Below are 12,562 nucleotides of genomic sequence, written 5' to 3' on the forward strand. Positions count from 1 at the left end.
AGTAGAACCAAGCAAAATAAAGTGTATGATTAAATTCAGGAGATATATTTTTCAAGCAATACAAACAAACATTCACTTATTTCATTTTGTTATTAACCGTTTGAGTCCCAGGGGGTATTGAAAAACACTGTCGAAGAATCCCAAACAGCGCAACCGTGCTTTCTCTAAATGAGTACAAAAAGACTCAAGCAGCGTGATAGCGCTTGTTTTATTTTATGTCTAGAAATACCAAGCGGCACGATAGCGCTTTGTTTATTTTACATCGATGAATTAAGTTCTGTTCGATAAAAATTATTGAGAAGATAACAATGAAATAAAAAAATTTATTTTGTAATGTATTATTGCATTATTATAGTATTATTCTACCTATTGTAAAATGCACTATTTACATTAAAAGCAGCTGTGTGATGTACTTGTGTCAGTAAATCTGAGCGCGCGACTTCAACAATCGGTAATGCACCGTCAGTTGTCCACAATGTTCGAAATGTACTGGGTTTTCTCGACATAAAATCTCAACAGCGCGATCGCGCTGCTTGGGACTCAAGCGGTTGAGTGCAGTTGCATTGGAGTTACATTTTAAATTTTTGTTTATAGTGACTACTAAATATTAAAACTCTCTTAAGTTTCCGAAACAATTGGGCGGAAACATTGGTCACCAGAACATCCCAACTCATGGTATCAAATTACAAGTGTTTCAATATTTCTATTATATAATTGAAAATTTATATATTTAGTTTTGTTGAGATTCAAAGTTAACTTATGTCTCAATCAAGTGTTAATTTTTGTTAAATCATCTTCAGTATCAGATTTCAGCATGGTATGTTTTTCTGACAAAACAGTAACTGCGTCATCAGCATAGCTAATCAAATCACCATGTAGATCCAGATTATTGATATCATTGACAAAGATTAGAAATAAAATTAGTCCATGAACAGAACCCTGTGTATAGGATGCCATTTTTAATAATTCTATATATACCTATTGTATTATTTATTTTAACTGCTTGTGCATTTTAACTAACAGAAAATGCTTCTTTCTCAACTTTTCTCCGATTTTTAAATTCAGATATCTCTGAGAATATTGCACTTAGAAACATGGAAATTTATTCGTTGGCATCAGAAGAGACAAGGCAACCACTTTTTAATTCAGTTTTTGGGCACAGGATGCCAACATATAATTTTTTTTTGAATTTTAATAACTATTCAACCCTTTGAAACAGGAATGACGTATATGAAATTCCTGACTTCGCACGTTTACATTCCGCAAGAATGACTAATATCTGTCACTGTTTTCTTGCTCTTCCCATTTTCGAAACCATCAGGAGATTGTGGGACACCCTGTATATTCAAGTAATGCGAGAATTTAAATCACACAAGTGCACGAACCATGTGTCGGGCCCCATCTAGAATTTTAATTAGTAAAAGAAACAATTTTGAAAAGTATTTAATTATTTCAAAATACACTTTAGGACGTGTGGTTAAAGATAATATGTATAGATATTATGTAATGCATTATTTGATTTTTTTTGATAGACTAAAACCAAGTACGCAGAAAGTATTTTGACACCATTGATTGGTGCTGAGATACTTACATATGCAAATGTGTGGACGCCTGCGGGCGGAGGTTGAGCATCTCCCCGTTATATGGCAATCATTACGCATCGGAATGGGATACGAATACAGGACAGAAAAGTGAAATATAGGAGCAACTATATACAGTACCACTTTTTTGTCTTTTGTTTCTTTATGATTTATTAGTAATGGCATGAGAGGGGGTGGAAGGGGGAGGGGGGGAAAAGTTAGACTGAAATGGGAAGGGGCGGCAAAATTTGTATAGCCCACGGGTGGCAAAAACATAAATACGGCCCTGCCAGCGCCACCTATCGGCTGTTTTTGAGTCATTTTTTTCCTGTCTTACAAAAAATTCCAGTGACCTAACGATGCTAACCCTGCAAACCATTTTTTTATTTCTGTTATTTTTCCGGTTTTTATTCATTTTTCAGACTTTTTGCCCACCCTGTATTTCAAACTTGTCATAATTCACATTTTGACAAAAACGATTGTTGTTGTTTTGATTATTATTTAAAAGTTATGTATTAATTTCAAAATTACATTTTATAACCAGTAGTAAATGATCCGTTATCTCTAATATTGATACAGCTGTTTGTGCTGTTGTGTTGCCGCCTAAAGTAGCACACTTTTGGATAGCCTTAAAAAATTAAACATGCATTTGAATATATTTGTAGGTGAGTATTCTAAAATACTCAGCAGATTTCATTTGATTGCTGACTCTAGTCCAGAACAACAAGAACAATTCCAGATTATAACCTTTTTTAAAAATGTGCATAGTGTAAGAAAATTGATTATGAATTTTTTTGTGCAGGCATTGTACATAACATTTGCTCTGTATACCTAGGTTTAGAAAAAAAAATTGAGCACTTTTGAAAAAAAAAAAAAGCATTTAATAACACTTATTTCATTATTAACTTATTTGCCTTGTCTTCTCATTATTCAAGCATGTTCGTATACAATTCAACGAGAATCCAGTAAATTATGAAGTTTAAAAAAAACGTCTTGAGAACAAGAACACTTTATTCTGGCAACAATATGATTGCGTAGAAGCATTCTTTGAATTTACTTTGTACTAGGCATGTTTTTCTTTAACATCTACAACTGTTTGAGTGATAATGATACCAGGGCTGGACAAATCTCTAAAAATTTACATGCCAGACTTGAAATCATACATGCCCGAATCAATATTTTATATGCTAATTTCAGGGAAGGGGCTGAAAAAAATACATGCCCGGTGCAACCCTGACTGATACAACTTTTTTTTTATTATTCAGAATTTACATGTATTATATTTTTAATATCACTTATATAGGATTATAACATCATTTGTGTAACTGACATTGGTACTAAGGATGCTGGATACAATCCTATAGAAGAAGTTGATGAGAAAAAAGAGAATATCCGTAAAGGTGTTGCTGGTAAGTTTTTTTAAATCAATTAAGTTATATTTTATTTTTTGAAATTATCTGTTTGATGGCTACCGCAACCCAATCAAGACAATGCAAACTCTCTGAGGATAGAGATATCTGTCGACAAGAGGGGGGTAAACCTTATAGATTGATAATGATAAATTTCAGAAGAAGAAGGCCAGTTTCACCCTTAGCTTCAAAATTGCTCTCAAAAACTTTGAACAGAAAAAAAGATTAATGTATAAACCAAGATCCTGAAAACTATTTTTTTTTTGTTATGATGAGAGTCAAATTCACACTTTGTGAAAATGATAACAATGCCCAAATGATAACATTATTCGTGCATAAGTGCCAACTGCTGCGGGTTATCCATAGTTTCTACGGACACCTGCACTCAACTGTGGAGCTACGGAAGATACTCTGAATAATAAGAAAATTCTTTTTTCTTCAAATATGTATGTCTTATTTCTTCAAATATGTATGTCTTATTTCTTCAAATATGTATGTCTTATTTCTTCAAATATGTATGTCTTATTTCTTCAAATATGTATGTCTTATTTCTTCAAATATGTATGTCTTTTTTTTTTAATTCAAGTCTTTGAGTTTCTTGCAATATTTTACTATTTTTTATTATTATTTTTAAATTGCATCCCCCCCCCCTCCTTTACTGATCTTTACAGTAACAATAAATTTGTACACGCATGTGAGAGAGTTTAAGACAAGGAAAACTCAATCTCAAATAAAAGGGTCAGTGATCGAATTGACGTATCATTCGCCATTAATAAGAATGTTATGACAGAATATTTGGACCAAATTAAAACCATTACAATGACAAACTCCTGATCAAAACTGACGCCAGAGCATGGCAATAAGCAAATGAAATAACAAGTGTCTAATATTGGAACTTCTGAAAGGTATAAGGAATATGTGAATTCCATCCTCAGAAGGGACCCAGGGATCACAGTGATCCTGCTTATAACGTTTAAAAAAAAATGTTTCAAAGACATTATAAGCGGGAAATCTTAATGAGAATTAGAGACAAGACCAAGAAAGTACTATCGTAAATGTAAGTCGTACTACGTGAAAACATTATAAGCAGGATTGATTGTATTTTAGCACTGGCTTCCCACATGTAGTAAAGGTGGTTCTTTATTCATGGAATCCACAACTGTTTTCAGGCCAATCAACTAAGAATTTGGATGTGTGAGGACAGTGCTAGTTACATGTCTTTTTACCATGCTTTTTTGCCTTATGTCGTGTCAGTAAAGCACAGAAAGCGAATACTTCATTGGAGGGAAATGTTGGAAAAGCAATGCAGAATGTCAACCTTATGATGGTTTGGACACTCGTGAACAACGTTCCCTCTATATATACAGGGCAATTATACTTAACTCCCCTTGCCAGATTTTACTGGCTAAACTTTGATCCTAGAGGCATACTTCCAAACAGAAAAACTATCCAAATAACATGTAGAACTCAGATACATCCTTTGCATGCTTTATACAGTTACATATTTTTTTATTGCAGCTGCTGTTAGGCAACTAATTAATTGTGGAGCAACAGAAATCCGTGTTGATAGCTGTTATGATGAAGAAAGTGAGAATTTTTTTAATTAGCATATATATGAGCATTTCAGAATACATTCAGACAAGTTGTGCAAATTTTTGAAAAAAAAGTTATATGGAATAAACAGTTTCTTATACAGTAGACTCAATAATCTGGCCGTCCAATATAATTTCAGGGTTTACTTACCAGTTATTTTGTTCTCTCCCCGGACCACTTTTTTTACAGGAAAAACATGTGTGTATGAATATGTTCCACAAATATGCAAACAAGATAAAAACATGAAGACACACAAAGAGGAAGACAAATGGGGGGAAAAAACAGTATGCACTGTGTGCTTATGTCTGTGACCTCAAGGGACTATATACTACTGAACCACACGTGCACCTTGTCCAAATTCCTCTGTGGAACTTGAGACTATATACTATATGTCCTCTATAAATATCTTATCCATGATGGTTGTTGGCTTCTTGCGGATGTAGAGAAATGGAAAATGTCACCACATGTCTCTGCATGCGCCTGCTGCTTAGAGAAAAATAATACCGAACAATATTCTGTATTGTAACTCACCCACCGCATCTATAAAATTCAGTCTTTGATTTGATTCTCAAGTCTCTTTCATTTGTGATAGTCTCTTGTCTACATCTCTGTTGTTTCTCTTGTGTCTGCATGTCATTGCAGTCAAAACAAAGCATGAAACATTGACTCTCGTTCAGAAATGATTAAAATACTTGAGAAGGGGGAAGTTGGTTGACCTTGTCTAGGAATATGCCCCCCTTCCCATGCAACCATATCTTTTTTACTCAACTTTTTTTTTATGGAAAAGAAATGTGGGGAATTCATTATGCAAACTCATTTCAGCAAATTTATAAAAATAAAATATTCTAAATTCATGTATAAAGTTCAGTTTATTTGTGGCTTTATATGGCATTTTGTTAATGAAAATTTGGTATACATACAGTGGGTTTTAAATAATTTGAATGCAATGTTTTTTTAAAAACCTTACAGTAATCCAGCCTACCCCTGGTCTGAAATGTGCCAGATTACCATGAGCCTACTGTACTAACTTTTGAGAATTTCTCAAAGCTCAAATTGGGTTTTGTGTCATACATTATAGTGGCAAGAGTCAAAAATTTTTCCCAACCAGAAAATAAAATGTGTCTGCATTATGTAGCTGTGAATGAATCTGCAGGTGGCATGCAGATATACAAATTTCTCAGGGTGATTATAATTAAAGTTCTCGTACTCCTAGTAGATTTCTCAAAACTGCTTATTCGAATATAGCCAAATTTTTAGGATATCTTAATGAGACCATGGAAGAGAGATTTATGGAGTAAAAAAAAGTTCAATTTTCGACCATCAGGTGAAAAAGTGGCATTTTTTTAATTGAATTTTCCTTTTTCTCATGGACCACATATCATATATACCAAGTTTCAATACAAAATGCCCTCCAGAACGGGCACAGCATAGGTAGGAGTAGGTCAGTATACTGACAGGTGCTACATTGGTCTGAGCAGTGTCAGTATACTAAAACTACTCTGACCAATGTAGTGCCTGTTCTGGTAGACGTATTCCATTGAAACTTGGTATGTATGCTATATGGTCCATGGGAAAATGTAGAGTGCAATTAAAAAGCACCACTTTCCAACTGGAGGTCGAAAATTTAACATAAATCTCTCTCCCATGGTCTCATTAAGATATCCTAAAAATTTGGCTGTTTTTGAGAACTACTCAGAGGATAGGAACTGTAATTATGATCACGCTGTACATACAGTACATAAACAAGACTGTTTGAACAGGCCTATATCTCATAGGAATTAGTTGTTCCATATAATTCCACAATACCTGTACAAAAGAAAGTTACAGATTATTAGTCTAAAAAATGTTAAGTAAAACTTCTGCCGAAAATTTTGAAGCCTAATTGATTTGAGTTGCTTTGTCTTATTTTTAATATTTAACCTCATTATTTCTATTATATAAAACTTAAATAAATAATTTTGTCCTTTGAATCAAATTCTGCTACAACAAAAAAATCTTTGCGAATGTTAAAATTTGTAAAATCAGGAATTACTTTATAATGATACTTTGTTATGATGAAGCGATTTCTTCAGTCCCTTGGAGTAACAAGACTCAATTGCACATATTTATTTGTCCTTTCACATATAGGAAGGTAAGATATTTATTTTTGACATTTGATTTTGCAATGACAGATTATGAAAGTATAGTTTTTTTACCAGGCGTTGCAGAAGCTGTGTATTTAGAAATGTTCAGATATGATGAACTAAAGAATAAAGCCTCTCAGAAACCAAAAGTAAAAGTTGGAAGAATATCTCAAGTACTAGAAAGGTGAGATTGAGTTTTTTTCCCAAGCAGTATCAACTATCCTGCTGAAATTTTGTCATAAGAAACATTAACTCTTTTACTACCAGTTTTTTCCCCTCAAAGTAGACTTGCCCAAGTTTTCACAACTCTCTTCCTCCTCACTCTTCTATGCGACTTAAACTTGTTTTTCACGTTTCTGCCTCTGATAATCTAATTTTCTTCCTCACCCTTCACAAATCCAAAACATACCCAAACTCCCTATCTGAGCCATCTTGGACTGTAAAGAGTTAAGTCAAATATGAAACATTTTTGATACATTCAAACATGACAGTTTTTACAATGTAAAAATACATTTTAGAGAATTGTATGTGTGTAATATTCTTTACCTCTGCTGATTTTATGAAGTAATGATGTGATGTTTATGCGGTTCAAATTCCTCTAAATAGTGGATGGATAATGATTGATATCTTGATATTCTTCAAATGAAAGAAAGAAAAACCAGTGTTTTTAAGAATTTTGGTGATATTATAGTGAAGTCTTCCTAATTTTCAACTCTGTATGTACATATATTTTTGATGTCTTTTAATTTTTTCCGCATGGTTTAATGGTCACTGATTCACATTATAACTGGCAAAGTTGAAATACAGTGGAACTTGGTTAATTCAAATTTTGGGTAATCCAAACTTTTATGAATGACCCTTGAGTTTTCCATCTAATCTAATGTTAAAATTTCTTGTAATTCACACCTTTTTCAAATGTTTTGGATAACAAAGTTAAAGGTGGAAAATCATGATTTCAGTATGAGAAAACATAGACTATTTGGGAAATTTTTACAATCAGTCAGACTTTACTTCAACCAAGTTGTTAAACAATTGATCTTCACAAAGAAATAAAAGTTGAGAAATTCAGTGGTTTTTTCCTTCATAATTTAATCCCTATTTAAACATTGTTCAGCTTGAGTGCATCAAAAATGTGTACTATTTAATACAAATTACGATGTTCAATCTATGAATCAAAGTGTACCATTCAAAATTTGAAATTTTTTTATTGTCGTTAAGGTGATGTAGAGTATCGGAAAATACAAATTGTAATGCATTAATGAAAGAAGATTTTCCCGATGCCATATGAATGATAAGCAAAATTTAGGAAATGGTTTTGTAACTGATGATCCTGATCTAATACCATAAATCCGACTTTGAGCATGCTCGAAAAATTCTACAGTGATACTTATTCCAGAACAATAGAATAATGTAGCAGCTAATATTGATTACATATTAATCCTGTGTAGATATTGATGATTAAATTGCTATTTGTAGTCATTTTAAGGATACAATATAGATTAATTGGATAATTCGAACTTCTTTCCAGTGACTTTATGCTTCTAATTAACCAAGTTCGACTGCAACAAAAACCTCTATAACATGCCACAAATTTTTCCTGGTTTTTTCAGGTGATAGTGCTTCCCCTCTCAAACTCAAGAGTATTTCTCTTGCTCAATTTATTGTTCTCAATCTTTTTCTGTTATTTATACAAAATGGGTATTCCTATACCACCTCAAAGTGGGTAGGGGGGAAGGTATAATTCAAGCACTGTCTGTCCGCTTCTGTTATTTGTTGATCTGACAGATTGTAGGGGGTGGTGAAAACATGTTCTTAGGAGAAGCAAAGTTACAAAGTATCTGGGGTTGTCATTGCTGAAATAAGAGGTTTTGAAGGGGGCAAGAGATCTCTTATAATTACTGTTAAGAAGGTTAAAATTAGCTCTCTGACAATCACCTGAAAATTGTTTTAATACAGGGTTCATATGTCCTTACAAACCCCTTAAAGTCATAACTTTTTATTATTTCCCCTCTGGAAGGGCCCTCATAACTCCTTACTTTTTACAGCCACTCCTGAAAAAGTCCTTATTTTTTTCTCTGAAGGGATGATCCTTATTAGAATAGACATGCCCCATGGTGATGAATAGCATTGCCTAGAAAAATAAGAGTAAGCTTTCCCCCAAATATAAAGAGGGAGAAAAGAGAAAAAATCCTCTTTTGTAATAGGAAACTTGAAAGCAGGAGAGGGGATTAGAACATCCAATGGTTGCGCATACCTACCAATCGATACAATTGTATCATATTTAGTATGATTTCAGAAAATTAATACGACTATATTCTTTTGCTTTTAATAAAAATATTATTTTTCACCCAATCCCCTAATATTGATGTTTCCTGTCTATGTCCCAAACTGGTTAATATTAGAAATCTATGGTCTGGTGATCGACATCATTCCGCAGAGCCATTAGGTCCCCCGCCATGCTGTGAGAAAAATTAGAACACCACTGGGAGTTTTTGCGATAATTTTATTGGTGCAGCTTATGTGCTGAAACAATGTCTCGATTGTCGATCGACCCGCCTCTGACTGTATTATGCAGTATACTGAGTGGTGCCTGAATCCTTTAGCATCTGTTTGATGGATCAATATTTTTCCAAAATTTGCATGCCATCTTAACCCTTTATGCTTTCATGAGATATATAGCATTTTACTTTTTTAATTCAGGCCAAATTTTCTAAATGAACTTGTGTCGAAAAATTGAGTTCATAATTCACGTATTTTTGATAGATTTGCAATAATAGACCATTATTTTCCGATATTTGAGTATCATCAAAATATTTTTGTGTTTGAAATTTATAAAATTACTTTTTATTGTTTGGTAATTCAGGGTCAGGAATTTTCAGGAGTTTTGGAAATTCCTGACATAAGCTAATATTGAACTATGCACTTGATATAGTTCTATTAATATTGATAATTTAAATACAAATACAAACAAAGGTTACAACAGGCAAAATGCCCAACGAGGTGGCTGAAGAAAGATGCCCATAAAAATATGGATATTAAATATAACTAAAATACAGCAACCCAATGTAAAAGCATATACATATAACAAAGAGAAAAACGACTAACTAATACTATACAACACACTGCCCATAAAATAGAATATGGTTGTCTTAGTTCTAAGTATGGATAGCTTCTCGATTTTTATCCCACTATTTTTATCGTACTTTTTTTTAAATTTATCAATTGTGTGAGCATTCATGACTCCCAGAGATGCAAGCTATTCCATTTATTAACAACTCTATTAGAGGAAAACTCTCTGCGACACCACAGCCTGGAACTGTCCCTTACTAAACGATACTGGTGTCTCCTTGTTGAAGCAGTTGATTGATGGTATGTTAATAACTCATGGTCCATTCTATCCATCCCGTTGAAAATTTTGAACACTTCAATCATAACCTCACCAACAACTGTGTTCCTTCAATGTAAACATGTTTAAGAAATTAAGTCTTACTTAACATACTAATGAAATTTTTTTGATTCAAAATCATATCAAATTACCTCAATGATATAGAAGTTATTGGAGAAAGTTTGATGAACAAACTATTGTATATAATAATAAACCATATAAAACTTTATATGCATTACATATATATATTACTTTATAAATTTACTTAATTGTTCTAAATTACTGCAATCCGATACATCTTATAGAATTTTTTCCAAAAATAATAATTAAAACAAATTCTGAACAACCATCATTCTTATCATGTAAGAAATTTTAAACCATGAATAAATCTGAAGCATTTTTCTCTTGTTTAGCTCAGTTTTCCCAAACAAAGGCTTCGTCCCTCAATTTCTGTAAATACGTCCATTATCTTTTGCAAAAACGAGTGACTTGAATGTATCACAGACTTATCAGAAGATTACAGGAAATTCTACCATTATAAGCTTAGCTGAAATGTAGCAAAAGCAAAACTTTCTTCGATGATATACGGGCAGGGTTGGTAAAAAATCAAAAAACCGGGTTTTTTTTTAAAACCAGATTTTTTGGTTTAAACCAGTTTTTGTTTTAAATAGTATTAACATTAAAAACAATAAAATTTCTGAGAAAATCATTCAAACTTCTGATAATTAATTAAAATAAAATGTTTATTAATGTAATTAACACTATTCCCATATTAATTGATAAAATATTTCTTACATTTTAACGGAAACCAACTTTTGCAATTTAACTATTTTTTGCTTAACTCAATTGATTACTGTGTTTGAAAATTCTTTTAATGTTAATATTAATCATATAATATAAAGATGTTTTCTCCAGTTACTTTGAGTATGCTTAATTAGGAAGCTATTTTGTAAAAACTATAATAAAAATTAGGTGAATATAATGTATTTAATGAAGTATAAATAATGCAGATTAATTAGCAATTATTTACGATATACAGGGTAATTATAACTAAGGTTCTGATTTCAAAACACTGTAAAAAAAAGAATGATTGTCAGAATGACTTGAAAATTGACATGAATATTCCTGAAGAAATGGAATTTTATAAAGTGGAAAAAATTTTATTTTATTTTATTTTTTTAATTTGAATAATTTTGATTTTTTTACTTGACACTATTCTGTTTTTCATACTAATTTGTAACTAGCATTTACCAGAATGGGTCATTTTTTGATTGACTCCTTGGTAAATTTTTCTCTTTTTTTTTTTGTAGCTATATAACAATAAATTTTATTTGATTTGAAAAAAAAACCAAAAAAACTTAAAAATGTAAAATTAATGGCATCCAACACGTGGGAAATTTCGTCGCAGAATGGAAACAATAGCCAGTTATGGCAAAATGATAACTTAATTATAGTATTGCATGATTTCATAATTCATGGAAACATCACAAAAAACTAAGTAATCAAACAAATAACTATAACTTACTCAAGAAATGTTAAATATGTTGTCCACTGTGTTCTGGCTATGAGGTGAAAGCACAAAAATTCTTGTTCAACAACAGATCAGAGTATGCCATGGTCATGATGTGGATGCGCTTGCAATTCACCTTTATTAAACCAAATGGACCCTCCATGAATGTAGCCAAAGGTTAGAAAATGTAAGAACGACAAATTTTTTGGCTTCTGTATATAACATTAAATAACTGAGATACTTCTTATGAAAAAAAATATATGTTCAGGCCACTTTTATGAGACTTTTTGAAAAAAAAAACCTCTTGTACCATCTTATGCCATTTAAAGATATACCATCAAAATGTACCCAGAAGAATATAAAATGTGGTAAAAATGAAAAATTTTGAACCAATATGATTTTTTTCAAGGAAAAAAAAAGATATTTAGACCACTTTTATTTGAATTTTTGAAGAAAAAAAATAACCACTTGGTTAACACCAAGGTTTAAACAAAACAACCCTGTTAAGGGGTGGCTTTCTTTCTTTTCCGTGGAATAAATATTGATGAAACTTTCTTAATAAAACGAACAAAAACTTATTGATGGTGTTGATAAGCAAGGGATTCCCATTCTTTAACTTCTTCAAAGATGGATGAAAGGTATAATGTGATTAGGTTTTCAGGTGACTAGAATGTCTAATTTTGAGTTATGAATATCAGTTGGTTTTGAACCCTTTAGCATCCATCAAATGAATTTTTATCTTTTTGATGTTTTCACATGATCGGGGCTCTGTGTCCCAGTGAGCGAGATCATATTTCATTGTAGATAAAGCATTACGGTAGAGCAAAAATGTCAAAAGACATATTTGCTCTACCGTATTGTTTGCAAACGTCAAAGACATAAGCAAACAATTTTTTGTTACAGAGCGGTTCTCTTCATGAGAATATTTTCTTTTTCTAAATTAACCCCCACCTTTTTTTCTC

General features: G+C 32.1%; 1 protein-coding gene across 1 annotated transcript in view; it reads left to right on the plus strand.

Moving 5' to 3' along the window:
• LOC149065833 (cytosol aminopeptidase-like) overlaps positions 1-12,562 on the plus strand; it is a 93,277-nt gene that overhangs the window by 26,177 nt on the left and 54,538 nt on the right. The window contains exons 4-6 of the mRNA XM_089254052.1: positions 2,884-2,989; positions 4,508-4,576; positions 6,781-6,889. Coding sequence (XP_089110178.1) covers positions 2,884-2,989; positions 4,508-4,576; positions 6,781-6,889 — 284 coding nt within the window. The remainder of the gene's footprint in view (positions 1-2,883; positions 2,990-4,507; positions 4,577-6,780; positions 6,890-12,562) is intronic.

This window comes from Pholcus phalangioides, unplaced genomic scaffold (assembly GCF_987345545.1).
Source record: "Pholcus phalangioides strain wild (caught in Gottingen) unplaced genomic scaffold, Ppha-v1.0 ptg000039l_1, whole genome shotgun sequence".
Lineage (NCBI taxonomy): Eukaryota > Metazoa > Arthropoda > Arachnida > Araneae > Pholcidae > Pholcus > Pholcus phalangioides.